Raw genomic sequence first — 19024 nt, 5'->3', positions numbered from 1 at the left:
GGGCTTTGTGCGGCCCGGCTCTGACCCCGCTAGCCACGGAGGCCCTTTCAGCTGGGCTGAGAGATGGCCAGACTCCATTTCCTGTGTCCCTTGGCCCCTTGCCTTGGGTTCGGGCTGGAGGAGCAAGCTCTGCCTGCAGCATAGCCGTGGTGGGAGGCCCATGCATTCTGCAGCATTGCCCGTGGAGGCGTGGGCTCCCTGGGAGCAAACCCCCACATTTCTACACAAGTGTCTGTGTGACTTGAGCCACCTCTTAACTTCTCTGAGCCTCACATTGTGGATCTTGGTGCAACCTGCCAGGGAGATGGGAAGTGATGGGAAGAAAAAGCTCTGCAAGTTATAGCACTTCATTTATGCCGGATGCTACGGGTGTTTCCCCTTCAACTACCAAGAACTTGCCACTCTGAGCCCCCAAATACCCCATTTGCCCTTTACTCACCGCCCCCGCTCCTCATGCATCCGAACTACCTACTTTGTGGCCTGGGTTCTGAGAGTCAAGAGGCCCCGTATTACTTAAAAGCATGAGTTTTAGACTCAGATCTACCTGCTTCCCATCCGGGGTCAGTCCCACTCTGACCTTGACCAAATATGTCTTATTGGAAAAACGGAGACAAGCACACCCACCTTATAGGTTTATTGGCACAAGGATTAGCCGAGAAAAACCCCGGGCGGCCTTGGCCCAAGACCAGGCTCCCAGAAGGTCAGCAAGTCACAGAGTGACGAGACGCAATGCCCCTCACTGTCATTAGCCCAGCTGGCTGCCAGCTTGCCCTGAGGCCCGGCATGTGGTGGGCATGTTTCCCTAGGTCCCGGCACTGGTGCCAGTTCCCCCATGTTTAATTTTATTGGTCATTTCTAGAGAATGTTGGAAGGAGGATATTAACAGTGTTCTTTATATCGCCCGGCCCAGAAGTTTTCCTGTGCGTGTTTAGGCTGATTTCTGTCGGTATGTGGAACTAAGTGGATTTCCAGACACTCAGTCCAAGCAGTTCACGCAGTAATTCAGGTCATTCTTCTGCTTCTGCTGGATTTTCTAAGAAAGCAACGGACCCTTCTGCTATTAGCAACATGTTGCTTCTTCAGAATGCCTCTTCTTCATTTGTGCTTCCTTGCATGGATCACACTATGGATAACTAATAGTGACTGTAGTTGCATCTTTTTTTTTTTTTTTTTAAGCGGGCTCTACCTCCAGTGTGGAGCCCAGTTCAGGGCCTGAACTCACAACCTGAGCTGAGAACAAGAGCCGGACTCTTACCCGACTGACCAACTCAGGTGTCCTATGGTTGCATTTTTACCCCATTCCTAGCCTATCAGGGAAGGCCTCTCTTCTCTCTCCCCTGTGTGAACTGTTTGTGGGGGGTCAACGTGGCTATCTTGTGAAGGAGATGTCCCTTTCTTCCTCTATTTCTACCTCTCAGAGTTTGTTGTTGCATTTTAGTCTGGGACGGTTCTTTTATTTTATCAAATAATAGTGTCAGTACTTACTGAAAAGATAAAGTTATTTTATCTTTTTATTTTTATTTCTTTGTTATTTTATTTTTGTTTCTTTGACCTTATGACAGACTTGATGACTAAAGATTTTTATCTTTATTTTTGTTTCTTTGACCTTATGACAGACTTGATGGCTAAAGATTTTTCTGGAGCTCATTTGGAAATGAATAGCTATTTTATGTTCAGATTGGTGGCTATGCAAAAAGGAGCATTGAGATATTTAGATGCCCACTTAGGAGAAAATTTTAGGTTTGAAACTTTCTTTGCAACCACATAAAAATTCTAGATGGATCAGAGATTATACCTTAAAAAAAGGCTTTATACTAGTTGGCAAAAGTATTGGAAAATACTTTCATAGTCTTGATGTGAGGAATCATAAACAAGTTGTAAAACCTAGAAGCCGTAAAAGAGTATACTGAGACACTTGGTCACCTAAATATCTAAAACTTCTGTGTGATGAAAGACACCGCAAAGAAAGTTAAAGACAGCGGAGGAATGGAAGGAAACGTTGCCAACATTCATCACAGGCATTGGATTAATAAACAGAATGTATAACAAGAGGGAACATAGAAAAAAGGAAAAAAGGATTTGACGAGGCAAATAAAGCTCAACTTGACTCATAATGAAAAAACAACAAAGTAACATTCTTCATCATCAAATTATCAAAATTTTTCCGGAGTTGGAGAATGGGCCTAGCTGCTAGACCTGGGACTTGGGTGCGCCACTCAAGAAGTATTTTATGCCAAGGGCGCCCCCTGCAGCACGACGGGGGCGGTAACCACGATAGAATTGGGGGCCCCTTGGAGCACTGCTTTCAGGGCCTGCCTGGTGCTCTGAGCTTAGTGGGTTTTTGGCATATCCAGCAAAATGTTAAAGTCCCTCTGACTCAGGGATTCCTTTCCCAGGAACCTAGCCTTTCAGAAACACATGTGTGTCTGTGTGTGCGTAGTGTGTCATGTGTACACAGAGATATCTACAAAAGGATGTTCATTGAAGCCCACTTTCTATCGGACGGAAAAGGAAACAAGCTTCATGTCCATCAGTAGGGGATTGTCTGCACAGATGATGGTGCATCCATTCATGAGATATTTTGCAACTCTTCAAAGGAATGAGGTGGGTTTCTGTGGACTAACAGAATGATCTGCAAGATCTAATGTCATGAACATGAATGTGAAAGCGGATCCCCAAAACATCTATTATTCTATCCCATGTATATATGTTTGTGGGTACAAATGCATAGATAGACAAAGAATTGGAAGAGTCCGCCAAGCTGAGAGAACTGGACTGGATTGGCTGGGCCAGGGACAGGAGGGGCCGGGGACAGGCAGGAGTTTCAGGTTTTAGTCTGTGCTTTATCACTTCGTGACTCTACAACCACAAGAAAGCCTAGTGTAGGTGTGTTTTCTTCAAAGGTCAAAAATATTAAGGAGCCCCCTTGCTCTGAGTTGTGGGGTTTGGCTGTTCTTTGACAATTTCCCGCCTGGCTAACCTTCTGAGGAATGTTCTACTAAGTGTGAGGAATTGTTGGCATTCTGAAAAAAGTTTTTCTGAGCCAGCTCCTCTGGGCATCCTAGTCCCCAGGAGAGCTTTAGATCCAAGTCTCTGTCCCAGATCTGCTGACTCTGAACAGGAATTTCTGTGCCTGCGGCTGTTATCTGGAGGAGGAAGTAACCAAGTGAGGGTCCCCAGGTAGGGTGGTGGCTGTAGAGGACAACCACACGGCCACAGTGGGGAACCGAGAAGGCAGAGTGGTGACCCTTACCCACGAGGGCTCCAGTGAACCCCAGGGAGGGACGCCTGGTGGACTAGCACAGCCAGGCCAGGCACTCAGAGCTCTGCAGCGCAGATTGTAGGGCTGTAGCTTTCGATTTTTGTTTTCACTAAACGTCACGGTTCTTTCTTTCTTTCTTTCTTTCTTTCTTTCTTTCTTTCTTTCTTTCTTTCTTTTTTTTTTTGCACTGTTTGGGTGGGTGTCTGTTCGACTACTCTGTTCTAAACTGGAGGGGAGGTGAAGATTGGGAGTTCACTGAAAAACCCACCTCTTATTCTGGGTTTGCTTAGATGGAGAAAGAAACCCGGCTCTCGGGGGCAGCATGTAAGTCTATCCTTACTTCAAGGCTGGCCTGTGGGTGGTAAAACTGGATTGTAATCCTGACCCTGCATTTACCTGCCACGTGGCTGTGGGCAAGGTGCTTAGCATCTCTGAGCTTCAGTCTTGATCCGCAGAAGGGATGTGAAGGGGTGCTCCCCAAGGGGGTGCAGCGGAGATCAGAGGTTGTATCTGTAGAAGTACACCGGTGGGAGCTGAGCTGCGGTTCATTAATCTTGTGGTGGTTCCTGGACCATGAACTCCTGGAGGCAGACGCAGGTGAGGCTGAGAATTCCTTCCCTCCTCCCTCCTCCCTCCTCCCTCCTCCCTCCTGCAGGGATTATCCAGCACCATCGAGTACAGAGCTGCAGTGTGTGCTGAGCACCGTGATTCTGAGGCTAGTAGGGCTCTGGGTCTTGCCTTGCCCTCAAGCCATTTTGCAAGTCTAAATTGGAGAGAGCGATGCGAAACAGCTCCTGTCTGCAGATACGCAAATAATCCCTCCTGTTGGAGGTTCGATGCCTTCTCCCCTCGAGCGTGGAAGACGCCGGCTCCGCCTCCACCTGCGCGTTCTTGCCAACACTCCGGAGGGATGCGCGTCTGTTCTTCGCAACCGGTTGTCACTCTTCACTGGTTCCCTCGTAAGAGCGAGTTAAAGAAAATCTCCAGCACGTGCTCATTTTCCATCTACGTGGAAAGCCACGATTTTACCTTGAGTTTTGCAGAAGTACCTTTTTTTTTTTTTTTTTTTTTTTTTTTTTACCAATGCCGCGACCCCGTTCGCAGCACAGGGAGCGTCTGTAAAAGGCAGAGGAGGCCGCGTGGGCCTGGGGCGCGGGTGGACGGGGGGGGCTCACCCTCCGCGCGCTCGGGGCGCAGGTGCGGGTCCGCGGGGTGCGGCTCCTGGAAGGCCTGCGCCCGGGAGCGGGGTGGGGGCCCGGGGCCCGGGGCCCAGCCCTGTCCGCCCCCGTCTCCTCCCGGGGGGTCTCCGAGGGGGCGGGTCGCGCGGGCCGCGGAGCCCGGAGCCGCCCAGGAATCTCGGCGCGGGCGGGAGCATTTCCTGCGGGCGGGGGCGGGGGCGGGGGCGGCCGGGGGCGCGGCCGGGGGCAGACGCGCGGTGCGCTCCCGCGGGCAGCATGCGGCCCCTGCTCTGCGCGCTGGCCGGCCTGGCCCTGCTGCGCGCCGCGGGTGAGTGGGGGCCCGGGGGGTCGGGGGGCCCGGGGGCGCGGGGCTGGAGGAGGAAGGGGGGCAGGCCGCCGAGGGCGCACGCACGGAGCGTTGCTGAGAGCGACCGAGGGTGCAGGAAGGGCGCAGAGAGCCGACGCCCCGGGAGACGGCGGGGACCGAGGTGCAGGGGGCAGGGTGGGCGCACGTCCCGCCGCACCCCCAGCTGCCGCCCGAGGGCCTGCAGAGGCGCCCGGGCCTGGGGTGACGGGCCGTGCGTCACCGGCACAAAGGCCACGGCTTCACCTGCCGTCTGGCGCCCCCAGGGCGCTGCGGTCTGGGTGAGGAGGGAGGCCGGGGTCCCTGCTCCCGGAGATCTTCCCTGAGGGTCCGAGCTGCCTGGGGTGGAGCGGGGAAGCTGGGGGGCTTGGGGGCGGGCGGGAGGGGCCCTCGGGGCGCTGCACGCACTGGGGACCCGGCCTCGCGCTCCCCGACGGCAGCGTCGGTGCTGCCCCTCCGCGGGTGGGGCTCGGGTGGGGCGGCTGCGGACTCCGGGGCCGCAGGTGCTCGCCCCACCTCCCAGGCTCCGCCCCTCGGCCGGCCCTGCCCCCCAGGTGCTCACCCGTCAGCCCGGAGCCAGAGGGTGGGAGTCCCACAGGTGAAGGGCCCTGCGCTAAGACGGAAGCCTCCCGCCCCGGACCCTGCTGGGGCACAGCCAGCTGCGGGAATGAGCACCCAGGGGCAGGGTGGAGGCTAGTGCTGATCCTGCGCAGCCCCGGGTTGAGTTTCTTGGGTGAGTTGCCTTCCCCCTGGGGACGGTGTTTCCCTCTCTGTAAGTTGGGGGAAATGATGCCCTGATGCCCACCCTGCAGAGCTGGCTGCAGAGATGGAGAGAAGCGCCCAGCGCGGCATTCAGCACACGCAGGCTCCCTTTCTCATCCCCTCAGCTCCACTGATCTCTCTGAGCCTCAGTTTCCCCACCTCTTAATTACGGAAGGCCCACAACTGCCTCCCCACAGGCCGTGTGAAGAGTGGCGGGGACTAGGCTCAGCACACAGCCCATGGAGCAAGTCCTTTCCTCCTTCCTCCCCTTGGCCCTCCTCCCGAGTCCCCACCTCCAGGAGCTGAGGGCACAAAGCCGAGGCTGTGCTCCCCCAGGGGGAGGGAGGAGCTGGCTGCCACCCACACGTGGCTGACGGTGGCCCTTTTAGTCATGACCCATATATATACTTTGATTTAAAACCCTTTTTAAACATCCTTTCTGATTATGCACGCTCATTGCTACAGATTTTTTTAAAAGGGGGAAAGCATAAACGTATTGATGTAATCTCTCCGAGTTCACATATGTTTGTGTATGATCTTTCAGACTTCAGGCAAATTACCATTGTTTTCCTTAACTTTTGATTATGAAATCTCTTGGATATAAAGACAGAACAGCACAGTGCGCCCCGTGTACCTACCGTCCTGCTTCAGCTATACTGTTCCTCGGCCAGTGGTGTTTCCTTTGTCACCCATTCTCTCCTTTCCCTCCAATAATTTAAAAGGAAATTCCAAGCGTCATATATTTTCATCCATAAATATTTCCTTAAATACCTCTAAAAGATGAGTCGTCTTTTTTTTTTTTTAAGTTCAGTTTATTTAAGTAATCTGTATACCCAATGTGGGGCTTGAACTCATGACCCCAAGATGAAGAACCAGCCAGGCAACCCAAAGAGAAGTAATTTTTGAATAAACGTAACTGCAATACCATTATCATACCCTAAAAACGGGAAATAAGTTCTTTTTTAAAAGATTTATTTATTTATCTGAGACAGAGAAAGACAAAGGGCAAGAGCAGGAGGAGGGGCAGAGGGAGAGGGAGAGAGAATCTTAAGCAGACTCCCTGCTTAGCACAGAGCTGGATGCAGGGACTTGGTCCCACGACCCCAAGACCACAACCTGAATGGAGCAAGAGTCCATCGCCCAACTGGCTGAGCCACCCAGGCGCCCCAGATGATAATTTCTTAATATTATCAAATATGCAGTGTTTAAATGCCCCTAATTGTGTCATGTTGTTACATTTGCTTTTGTTTTATCAAATAATGTACACACATTGCTTTTGGCTGATAGGTCAGTTACATTTATTTTATTTTGTTTTATTTATTTTTTATTTATTTTTATTTCTTTTCTTTTTTTTTTTTTTTATGATAGTCACAGAGAGAGAGAGAGGCAGAGACACAGGCAGAGGGAGAAGCAGGCTCCATGCACCGGGAGCCCGACGTGGGATTCGATCCCGGGTCTCCAGGATCGCGCCCTGGGCCAAAGGCAGGCGCCAAACCGCTGCGCCACCCAGGGAATCCCTATTTTTATTTCTTATTATAATTTTTTTAATAATAAATTTATTTTTTATTGGTGTTCAATTTGCCAACATACAGAATAACACCCAGTGCTCATCCCGTCAAGTGCCGCCCTCAGTGCCCGTCACCCATTCACCGCCACCCCCCGCCATCGTCCCCTTCCACCACCCCTAGTTCATTTCCCAGAGTTAGGAGTCTTTATGTTCTGTCTCCCTTTCTGATATTTCCACCCATTTCTTCTCCCTTCCCTTCTATTCTCTTTCACTATTATCTATATTCCCCAAATGAATGAGAACATGTTTGTCCTTCTCCGATTGACTTATTTACTTCACTCAGCATAATACCCTCCAGTTCCATCCACGTTGAAGCAAATGGTGGATATTTGTCATTTCTAATGGCTGAGGAATATCCCATTGTATACATAGACCACATCTTCTCTATCCATCATCTTTCGATGGACACCGAGGCTCCTTCCACAGTTTGGCTATCGTGGCCATTGCTGCTATAAACATCGGGGTGCAGGTGTCCCGGCGTTTCATTGCATCTGAATCTTTGGGGTAAATCCCCAGCAGGGCAATTGCTGGGTCGTAGGGCAGGTCTATTTTTAACTGTTTGAGGAACCTCCACACAGTTTTCCAGAGTGGCTGCACCAGTTCACGTTTCCACCAACAGTGTAAGAGGGTTCCCCTTTCTCCGCATCCTCTCCCACATTTGTGGTTTCCTGCCTTGTTAATTTTCCCCATTCTCACTGGTGTGAGGTGGTATCTCATTGTGGTTTTGATTTGTATTTCCCTGATGGCAAGTGATGCAGAGCATTTTCAAATGTGCTAATGTGCATGTTGGCCATGTCTATGTCTTCCTCTGTGAGATTTCTGTTCATGTCTTTCGCCCATTTCATGATTGGATTGTTTGTTTCTTTGCTGTTGAGTTTAATAAGTTCTTTATAGATCTTGGAAACTATTTTTTATTTTTTTAATATTTTATTTATTCATGAGAAACATACACACACACACACACACACACAGAGAGGCAGAGACACAGGCAGAGGGAGAAGCAGGCTCCATGCAGGAAGCCTGACGTGGGACTTGATCCCAGGTCTCCAGGATCAGGCCCCGGACTGAAGGCGGCGCTAAACTGCTGAGCCGCCCAGGCTGCCCTCTTTTAATATATAACGTCTTTTCCCTCCTTTTCCTTAAAATGTATTTGTGGAAGCAACTGGATTATTTGTCCTATAAAGTTCTCCACATTTAGATTTCAGCTGATTGCATCCACCAGAAGTCATCCAAATGTTCTCTCCCTCGTATTGTCTATAAAAACTGGTAGTTAGATCTAGAAATGTTTGCTGTTATGCAAGAATATGTTAAGATGGTTTGTTGCTTTAATTTGCATCTCTTTGATTACTACTGAGCTTGGACTTGTTTTTTATATCCATATTGGTCATGTCTACTAATTCTTGTCAGTTGTCTCAGACTTTCCAATTGTGGTACTGGGGTTTTTTATATTGATCTGTAAAAGCTCTTTATATATTGATGGAAGCTAACTGCTTGTGATACTTATAGAGCTCTTTTTAAAAATTAAGGTTTCTGATGAGTTCCTTCCCTGTTTTCCTATCAGAGGGATCTGAAGTCCCAGGGCCTGGTTCTTTTTTTTTTTTTTTTTTTTTTTTTTTTTTTTTTTTTTAAAGATTTTATTTATTTATTCATGATAGTCACAGAGAGAGAGAGAGAGGCAGAGACACAGGCAGAGGGAGAAGCAGGCTCCATGCACCGGGAGCCCGACGTGGGATCCGATCCCGGGTCTCCAGGATCGCGCCCTGGGCCAAAGGCAGGCGCCAAACCGCTGCGCCACCCAGGGATCCCAGGGCCTGGTTCTTTTACCAATTGTCACCCCTGCCTTAGGGCCCTCTGGGCATGCTCTCCCTGTCCACCACTGCTCCACATCCCTGTGGCCATCTGTCTTCCACTGGGATTCTGCTTTCTTCTTCAAGTAAAAGAGGAAGATGCCGAAGGGCTGTTGTGAGGATCATGGCATTTCTTTTTACAAAAATGGATATTGTGGGAGTGAACAATTAAAATAATTCAATCTGAGGACACCTTTGGGCTCTTATGGGGCCCCAAGACAAATGCCAAGGTGTCATGTATGTGAACAGGTCCCCTTTGCCCCATACCTGTCCAACCCCTCATTTTGTAACTGTGTCCAAGTTTGGTTGCTCGGTGAACAACGGGCCAGTAAGTTGAGAAGTAAGATGTTGGGGTAGGAAAGCGACTTTATTTGGAAAGCCAGCAAACTGAGGAGTTGGTGGACTATTGTCCCAGAGAGCCACCTCTCCAAGCATGAGAGTCGAGCTTCTTTGATGTTAGCAAGAGGAGAAGTGGGAGGGGTTGGAGTCAAAAGGTAACTGATATTTGTAGACATTGAAAAAGCTCATTTGAGGGCCCCTGGGGGGCTCTGTGGGTTAAGTGTCTGAGTCTTGATTTCAGCTCAAGTCGTGATCTTGGGGTCCTGGGGTCGAGCCCCAAGACAGGTTTTGCACTGAGTGCAGAACCTGCTTGAGATTCTCTCTCCTTCCCCTTCTGCCCCTCCCCCCCATCTAAAATAAATAAATCTTTAGAAAAAGGAAGAGGTTGTGTACCTTCTTTGTCCTTGGTGAGTTGATCTTTGCGTGTAGGAAGCTGGTCATGTCGTTCCCATAGACCTTAAACATAGCATAGTTATCTCTGTACGTACCTCTGTACCTCCTCCAGTGGAGTAGCTTTTGGGTAAGAAAGCAGTTATTGTAAATCTTGGTTGTAAACAAAGTTCCTTTAATGATTAACATGCCTATGTACTTGGCTAAGCAAATGTTTCTAAGCTATAGATCACAGTGGCTAGGGAGATAGAAGCAATGTGGAGTCAGACAGGCCAAGTTTCTCCCTGTTCCCTTTTACAAAGGATGCAGCTGAGACCCCAAGTTGGGAGGCCTTTAACTTACACAAGGTCACATGACTGCCAGTGCCCAGTGTATACCCTGTCAGGCTGGTAGGATTCAGTCCCATCCCTACCACCTACAAGCTGTGTAATCTTGAGCATGTTACTCAGTCTCTTTGGTAGTTGGTTTTCTTTCTTTTTAAGAAAAGAAAAAATGTATTTATTCGAGAGAGAGAGAAGCAGAGAGAGAAGCAGGCTCCACACAGGGAGCCCAACATGGGACTTGATCCTAGGTCTCCAGGATCAGGCCCTGGACTGAAGGTGGCGCTAAACCGCTGAGCCACCCAGGCTGCCCAGTCGTTGGTTTTCTAATCTGTAAAAAAGGGATATAGGAGTACTGAGCTCTTAAAAGAGTCAAATGAGATGATGTACGTAAGCACTCAGCAGAAAGCTTGGTGAATAATGAGCAATCACAAAATCCACCGTAGCTTTGAATATGAAGTATGGTTATGCCTGTTGTAAAGGTGAAGAAACCAGTGGGGTTGGCTTATAAGAGGGCAGAGAGCTGGGTCAGCACTGTGCCTCCGAATCCCTGTGGGAGAAGCCCCTCCCAAACATCTCATGGGCCCTTGTATAGGTTTATTCCTAGAATAGATGCCTCTCCATCCTGAGAATTGGTTGAAGCGATCCAGCAGAGCATTGGCTCCATGTGGAGAGGTGGAGCCCTGGGGAGGACTCCCTGCCTTGCTCGGCCTTCAGCTCCCCTGGTAGATGCCCTACATGGCGTTTGCACATTACGTGGCACTTCCAAGTCATCATCAAGTGCATGAGTCCCTTTAAATCAACACTGCAATCCTACAAAGTAGACCTGGCAGGGCAGATGCAAAGAGCCTCGGAGGTGGGACTGCTTCTCTGACATCCAACCTTGTGTGCTTCCAACAGCGCGTGCACAGAGGTTTGTCCTGGGTGGCTTCTTAGACCTTCTCCGCCTTGTGGGCTTTTGCAGTCTACTTCTGAATGCATGGATGAGAAAAAAAAATAATGTGGAAAAAATCATGTGAAGTTGAGGGGGCCCGTTGTTATAGTAGCCTTACCTGGCATAATCAGATACCAAATGTACTGGAATGACACTGATACGCTCTCTGAGTGATCAGCAAGACTTAGATCCCCATCTAGAAAATGACCAGAGACCAAGGAAGATAGGAGGATGTGTCTCTCGCAAAATGAAACCAAGGTGTACCTCAGAATCTGAGCTGTTTTGGGGGGCGGGGGCTCTAGGTTCTCTCTCCTGGTTCAGCCAGAGCAGTTCCACATATTGGAGTTCTTCATGTAATTGTTTGAAAATAGTATTCTGCTTTTTAAAAAAAAAAAAAAAAAAAGTTAAAAACCACTGATGGTTTTAAATGAATCCACAAATTTTCAAACCAATATTGAATGTGGTAAATTTTATTATTCTATTATATTGAATGTGGTCAAATGCAGTTAATCCCTAAGTGACAAATGTGACTGGTCAAAGCAGGGTATGTCTTTGATGATCCAGAAGGCGCACACAGCGAGTTCCTCTCGTACACACCAGGGGCACCTCTGATGGGTCATCACAGAAATCATTTGAGTTGGGCATGCTTTCTTAGTGTTCTAGTCCCAGATACAAAAGGACTCCTCTGCCTGTATGGACGAGGGCCATACTTCCTGCTTCTTTGGATGGGGCCCCGGTGGCCATGTCCCTTTAACTGGAGAAGTGAGCCCCGCACCTCTGCTGGGCCCCTGGCCTCCACCGCAGCCTGCTCTCACCAGAGCGCTGCGTTCCACCCATGGCCTCCCTCCAGGATGCACATAGGCCCTGAGTGGGAGCCAGGCCAGGGAAAACAAGCCGGCATCCAAGAAGGTCCATTTCCCAACTGGCCGGGGCAAGGAGGGCGGGAGCGGAGGAACCACAGCCTTGGCTCCTCCAGCACGATCATGGCAGCCCTGCATCCTTCCCCACTCTTGAGCGTCCCAACAACCCCGTGAAGCAGGCATTACCCCAAGCCCCTACCCACGACGAGGAAGCTCAAAGAGAATGGAAGACACCCAACTCCTCCTGCCTTGCTGGAGTTTCGGGTCCAAGAAGCAACTTGTCCTTGCCTCACACCAGTTCTGTCCTTGTAGCTAATTTAGGAGGCCTCTCGAGAAGCAGGCTCTGGAAGACAGATTGGCATCCTGTGCGAACTACGGGAGGAGGCGCAGGGCGGGGGGCAGTGCCTCAGGCCTCCCCACCCCGGGTTAGCAGGGAGGCCGCAGAGGCTCGGGGAGGAGAGGCAAGTTTCCCGTGGGAAACGGGCCTACGCCAGTTCATGGCCGAGCAGGGTGAGAACAGGGGTCCCCAGTGTGTTCCCAGTGAGGTCATTCCCGGAGTGAGGGCCCCGCCCTGGCTTTCCCTCTCAGCTGAGCTCGCGGGGAGGCCTGGATGAGCTCACGGACACTTGTGCAGAGGAGTCCAGGACGCAGTTCTGTCCAGATGTGAGGCATTAGTGCTGTGTGATGTGGAGAGCGACCTCGGCCAACCTTTTTCCCCGGAGGGGTTCTAGAGCCAAGTCCGACCTCATTGCAGACATGTACAAAACAGGATGTTTTAGGCCAACGGAGGGGAGCAGGTTCGTGTTGTTCATGACTTACAGGGCTGGCGGGTCCTCACACTTGGCCAGCCGGGTCAGACCGCCTCCCCTGGCCCCGGCTGGGTCTGGGAGGGGGCAGGCCGCTGGGGGAGGGATGCGGCCAGAGGCCCGGGAGCGGAGCCTGCAGAGGGGGGTGTGGACACTGACCCACCCTGACAGCCCCCCTCTCCCGGGACTCCCTGTGGGTGAGAGCGGCCCTTCTTGCCCCCAGGACGTCCTTCCTCTCTCAGCTGAGCTCCCCAGTTCTTTCAGCCCTTCACCCTCTAGACCTGCCTCTGCCCATCAAGGGCCCAGAACAGAGCACAAGCCTCCAGGTGGGGTCCCTCGGGCCACCCGCTTCCTCCCTGAACACTTCCCCTCCACGCAGACAGCCCACGATGGCTTCCGCTTTTTGTTAACAGTCCCCTCAGACAACTGGTTTTTATTATGGAAAATTTCAAACCAAGAGCAGAGAATGAACTCCCACGTCCCCATCACTCAACTTCAACAATTGTCCATCCTGGCCCGTCTTGTTGGGCCACCCCGGGCCTCCCCCCACTCCCAGGCCTGGATTACTTTGAAGTGAATCCAAGACATCATATAGCATTTCATCGCCAAATATTTCAGTACGGATCTCTGGAAGACTCCCTTTAAAAATATCAATACTCCAGCGGTGCAGAGAGGAAGAAATAACCTAAGTACCATTGTAGTGTCCGCCCCCTCCCCAAAGCAGCAAGACCACTGTCTTTTTTTTTTATTAAGATTTTATTTATTTATTCATGAGAGACACACAGAGAAGCAGAGACACAGGCAGAGGGAGAAGCAGGCTCCCTGCGGGGAACCTGATGCAGGACTCGATCCCGGGACCCCGGGGTCGTGCCCTGAGCCGAAGGCAGATGCTCAACCTCTGAGCCCCCTGGGTGCCTCAAGACCACTGTCTTTTGAAGAGGCTTTCTTAAATTCAGTGGTGGGAAACAATGAAAAGGAGAATATGGAAACAAATTACTTTCCATAAAAGATGCTTAGTGGAAGGATGTTTTTTCTCTGCTCTTGGTTCTCGCCCCTCAGTGGAAGAGCTGGGATCCGGATGGAGTTGGAACAGGAACATCTCAGGACACGAGGGCGGGGAGGGTGGGGGGAGCCTCTGGAGAGCTCTGGAGGGCCAGCTCGCTGCGGCGGGGCAGGAGAGGGCCAGGGTGCTCGGGGTCCAGTCATTTGCTCACCTTGCGACCTTGAATGACCTGGTCATTCATCACCAGCAGAATGGCTCACCATGTCCGTCCTCGCCTCGAGACCTGCCAGCCTTCTGGGTGACTCTATAAGCCCCCCCGGCAGCCCTGCCAACACCAGGGCCTTACCGGTGCGACAGTGGTGCACCGAGATAGATCAAGTCCAGTGACTCCTGCCCCCACCCTGCCTCGGATGCCCACGGCAATGGCCACGGCCTTGATATTGTCACTAGGAAGCCACTCCCCCTCTCAGAGTGGAAACTGCAACGTTTGTCACCACTCATTCCTTCTGCCACTCCATCATCTTACCAAGCCCTCCGGTCCCTTCCTTCCCTCCGTTTCTCCGAATTTATTGGTCCTCTTACTGGCCAATGATTCCCCTCTTACTTTACCAAGTGCGTAGAGGCCCGTAGGTGAGAACCCACCCCGCTTCTTGGCCCTCGGGTCCAGGTCTACCTTGCCCACTTCTGCTGGGCTCCGTCCTCCCTGGAGCACCGTCTGTGGCCCTCTCCACCGCTGGGTCCCAAGCCTGTCCTCTGGGCTCTCCTGACCTGGAGGCTGGTTATCAGCCTGGTTGTTTCTTCAACTTAAAAGAACAGAAACAGCAAGAAACATCCTGTAGACCGTGTGGTCTGCTGTCCCTTCCTCCACAGCCACGCTTCAGGAAAAGCTTCCCCAGGCTCCACGTTTCTACCTCCCGACTGCGCTTCCCTCCCTCGTCCCACAGCCTCTAGGCCTCGCTTTGCCTCCACTGCTCGGTGGACAGAGCTGGGGTGGAAGGTAGCCGTGACCTTGCTGCTGCTCTTAGTCCTCACCTCGCTAGACTGCTGCTTGCGGCCATCCTCAGGGAAGCTCCTTGCTGCGCTTCATTTTGGGGACAGTAGCCTTTCTCCTGAGAGTCAGGGTCCTCCAAGGTTCCAGCCAACTCTGACACCCCCTGGGCGTCTTGGGGTCACCAGCCCTGAAACCTGAGCTCAGAAGCAGGCCTCTGAGACTTCTGGTGTGAGGGCTCAGGGTGCGGAAGAACCAAGGAGGAGAAAAGTGATGAACCAAGACCCGAACAGGATGGACCTCAGGTCCTCCACGTACTCGCCGTGTGACACTGGACATAGCATTTCACCCTTGTGTGCATCCACCGGGGGATAATAAATAGGTTGCCGTAAAGACTGATGGAGTTTACACATTTTTAGTGTACTATGTGGTACACAGTAAGTACTCATTAGGTGTCTGGTATTACTACTTAGTCACCAGTGTCAATGCGGTCGCTAAAGTGTGTCCCCTCATCCTCTCTCTTCCTACTGCACTGCCTCCTCTCGTCGCTCCTTACACCGATTACCGCAATGACTCCCTGCCTTCAAAGACAAATCCCTCCAATCCATTCTCTGGGTTTAATAAATTCATATGTGGCCATGTGACTCTTCTGTTGAAATAAACCCCAAAATAAGCATCATGGTTTGTTTACTGGGGCCTCTGGCTTTGTTTCCATGACCCACTCTCCTCCCATCCACCCTGCACTTTCCAGCCACGCCAACCCCCTGAGGATTTGGACACGGAACCGTGCCATTTTCTGCCTCTCTATTTGCACACACATCCTGGCTGGCTGGACCCGTCCCTCCCTTCCTTACCTTACCGAGTTCAGGCAGCCCCTCTCGGAAGAAGCCCACCTGGGTATATGACGGCCTTAGAGACCAGTGATTGAGGCAGCCCCATCCTCACTCCCTGACTCACCCTCAGCCTTCCTTGGCTTCCCTTTGTGACTGTTTTCAGGACCCATGTCATGGGGCCCAGGGCTTTACAGGGGTCTCCAGTGTCATAGGAAACGGTGACAAAGCTTGTGTTCCCACAGCTGCCGAACCCTTTGTGCCCTCCCATGGAGACCCAGCCTGGAACACAGGGTGTGACAGACACATGGCTGTCCACGACCGGTTAGACGTCATAGAGGAGGTAATCAGGGCGGCTTGGGAGGAAATGCAGCTTTGGGACCACCTGCCAGGCTGGTGGCTTCATAGGGCTCAGGAGAATCTTGCTTTGGGAGTTGGGGGAGCAATCCTGCTCCCTGGCCCACCCCGGGCTGTGGGCTCACCAGCCCTCAACAGACCCTGCCTCCCCCGGGTCCCTGCTTCTACTCAGCTGAGGTCTCTGCGTGATTGCACGATGGCACGGTGGACGTTCAGTCCCTGGGGTTGGTTTTACAGCCGTGGTTTGTAAGCTGGGGCCTGTAAACTCGTGTGGGGAAAAAATTGCACTTTATTTTCACAAACCTTTAACTGAAATTTAGCATTCCCGTTCACGATAAGCACAGACAACCAACTGTAGTAGTATTACCGGTACCGTGACTTGGTTCTCAATAGAAATCACGGAGAATTTCATCCCATTTACAGTTGCTGTGACTGTGTCAACCTGTCACTCGTAATCAGTTATGTCAAAATTACAGTAGTTGTTAGAGCTGACGTTAGGTCGTGTTATTTAATGAGTAAATAAAGAGATATTTTTAGACCGAAGATTTATTTTTTATTTTTTTAATTTTTATTTATTCATGATAGTCACACAGAGAGAGAGAGAGAGAGAGGCAGAGACACAGGCAGAGGGAGAAGCAGGCTCCATGCACCGGGAGCCCGACGTGGGATTCGATCCCGAGTCTCCAGGATCGCGCCCTGGGCCAAAGGCAGGCGCCAAACCGCTGCGCCACCCAGGGATCCCAAGATTTAGTTTTTAGCCCTTGAATGAGATTTTAACGCAATAGGAGTCTTCGGAAATCCTACGTGCTTTTTTTTTTTTTCTTTTCCAATTAAAGTGTTTTTCGGAGAGGGGGGATCTGTGCGTCTCCCCAGGCTGCTAATGGGGTTGTTCACCACGGAGTGAGGACCCTCCCGCCCCAAGCGGTCCGAAATCCCAAGCCTGTCATTTGGCGGAGCTGCCACCAGGGGGCGGGGCGACAAAAGGAATGTGCGCTCGCAGGGGGGTGGGGGTGGGGAATCCCCTGGGAACTGAGGGGCCCCGAACTAGGAGGCCCCAGGCCCCCTGGCGCTCAGTTCTCCCCTCCTGGGTCGCTGCGGGCTCCTTGGGACGTGACCAATGAAGCAAGACTCCGCACCGCCCTCGCGCCCCGCTCCTCCCTGCTCCCCCCCCCTCCTCCCTGTTCCCCCCTCCCCTCGCTTCTCCCCGCTCCTCCCCCTTCCTCCCCCTTCCTCCCCCTTCCTCCCCCTTCCTCCCCGCTCCTCCTCCTTCCTCCTCGCTCCTCCCCGCTTCTCCCCGCTCCTCCCCCTTCCTCCTCGCTCCTCCCCGCTCCTCCCTGTTCCTCCCCGCTCCTCCCCGCTCCTCCCCGCTTCTCCCCGCTCCTCCCCCTTCCTCCTCGCTCCTCCCCGCTCCTCCCTGTTCCTCCCCGCTCCTCCCCGCTCCTCCCCGCTCCTCCCCGCTTCTCCCCGCTCTTCCCCCTTCCTCCCCGCTCCTCCCCGTTCCTCCCAGCTCCTCCCCCTTCCTCCTCGCTCCTCCCCGCTCCTCCCCGCTCCTCCCCGCTCCTCCCCGCTCCTCCCGCCTCCCTGCGCCCCTGCCCGGCTCCCATCTCTCGTTCCAGACGGTGGAGAAGACGGTGGAGCATCTGGAGGCCGAAGTGAAAGGCTTGCTGGGTCAGCTGGAGGAGCTGGCCTGGAACCTGCCCCCGGGGCCCTTCAGCCCCACGCCCGACCTCCTCGGAGACGGTGAGCCGCTGGCCTGGCAGAGGGGACAGCCTCGGGCTGGGGATGGGTGCCCGCCCGGGCGGAGGGGACCGGCACCCCCAGCTCAGCCCCACCTGGGCACTGCAGCCTGGCACCTGGTCGGGCTTCTGGAAGAGCTGGTGCAGGTTGCCCAGGGCCCACTTCACACCCTCCGGACACGGAGCTGCTGCCTCGTCCCCGGGGCCATGTGCCCCCCTTAAAGCTCTTGGGCTCCTTTCAGGTCCCTTGCAAGAAACCCCTCCTGCGCCACCACAAAACCCTCTAATGGGCATCAGGGGGGCTGCCTCCGCTCCCTCCCTGTGCCCTGTGATCCCTGGCATGGGAGTTGGGGGGGCACTGGGAGGGGTGGGGGAGGGCAGGGGACTTTCAGTGCCCCTGAGCTGCCCCTTCCCTTTCAGATCACTTTCGAGCACTGGAGCCAGAGCCACCCAGCAGCTGGAAGTGACACCTTGTGGAACAGCCATCCTCTGAGAGCAGAACCCTGCATCCTGGCCTGCCTTCCTCAACTTTGTGCAAAATTAGAGCTACTCCCTTGGTCCCCGCTGCATCCGCTGCCCGTGACCCCTATAGCCACAGCCCCTTCTTCATCCAGTCCCACCCTTGAGGCTACAGCCTCCTGCAGGTGCAGACCTGCAGACCCTCGGGCGGGGGTGTGCTTCTGCCCTCCTCATTTATAGGGGCACACAGGGTGGAGTTGGTTCACAGGTGAGGCAGCTGAGGCCCGAGATGGTATGGTGACAGGTGCACACGCCCTCAGAGTAGCCTCCCCACTCAAAATGTGGCCACTGATGAGCAGCAGTGGCATGACCTGGGAGCCCGTCAGAAATGCAGAATTGTGGGGCCCAACCCAGACCTCCTGATCAGGATCCACGGTCCAATGAGATTCCCCAGGGCATAGATGTGCAAATTTGTGTGCAATTTTTTACAGTTCTCTACTGAGGTATAATTCACACAACATAAATTTCAAAATGTTTAACCATTTAAAACCACATAAAGTCAGTGGCTTCACATAGTTGTACGCTGATTCCAGAACATTTTCATCATCCCCCAAAGAAACCCCGTACCTATAAGCCGTCACTTCCCATTCCTCCTCCCACCATCCCTCAGATATGCTTGTCTCTATGGACTTGCCTATTCTGGACATTTCATATAAATGGAATCATACAGTATGTGGCCTTTGTGTCAAGCTTTTTTCTCCACTGAGCATAGTGTTTTCCACGTCGGAGCACGATCACTGCTTCATTCCCTTTCGCAGCTGGTGATAGTCCGTCGTATGGCTGTGCCACATTTTACTCAGGCATCAGTCGATGGCCATTTGGCTTGTTTGCACGTTCTGGCTATTATGAATAGTGCTATGAATATTAGGCACAAGTTTTTGTGGGGACATGTTTTCTTTTCTCTTGGGTCTATAACTAGGGATGGAATTGCTGAGTCAAACACGGATTCCATGTTTAAGTTT

General features: G+C 52.4%; 1 protein-coding gene across 1 annotated transcript; it reads left to right on the top strand.

The window, feature by feature from the left end:
* The first annotated feature begins 4674 nt into the window (after positions 1–4674).
* Positions 4675–18734, top strand: PLAC9 (placenta associated 9). The gene is made up of 4 exons (XM_077895188.1): positions 4675–4768; positions 15696–15793; positions 17424–17547; positions 17964–18734. Exons 1-4 carry the CDS (start codon positions 4717–4719, stop codon positions 18008–18010), a joined length of 321 nt encoding a protein of 106 aa, XP_077751314.1. The 5' UTR covers positions 4675–4716; the 3' UTR covers positions 18011–18734.
* The last annotated feature ends 290 nt before the right edge of the window (positions 18735–19024 follow it).

The sequence above is a fragment of the Canis aureus genome, chromosome 4, assembly GCF_053574225.1.
Source record: "Canis aureus isolate CA01 chromosome 4, VMU_Caureus_v.1.0, whole genome shotgun sequence".
Taxonomy (NCBI): domain Eukaryota; kingdom Metazoa; phylum Chordata; class Mammalia; order Carnivora; family Canidae; genus Canis; species Canis aureus.
Note: the sequence above shows the minus strand (reverse complement) of the source record. Positions and strands in the feature narration are given on the sequence as shown.

Coding starts and splice junctions, on each gene's coding strand:
- PLAC9 (XM_077895188.1), top strand. CDS start 4,717: ATGCGGCCCCTGCTCTGCGCGCTGGCCGGCCTGGCCCTGCTGCGCGCC. Junction 4,769..15,695: donor GGCCCTGCTGCGCGCCGCGG/GTGAGTGGGGGC, acceptor GTGTTCCCACAG/CTGCCGAACCCTTTGTGCCC. Junction 17,548..17,963: donor GCCCGACCTCCTCGGAGACG/GTGAGCCGCTGG, acceptor CTTCCCTTTCAG/ATCACTTTCGAGCACTGGAG.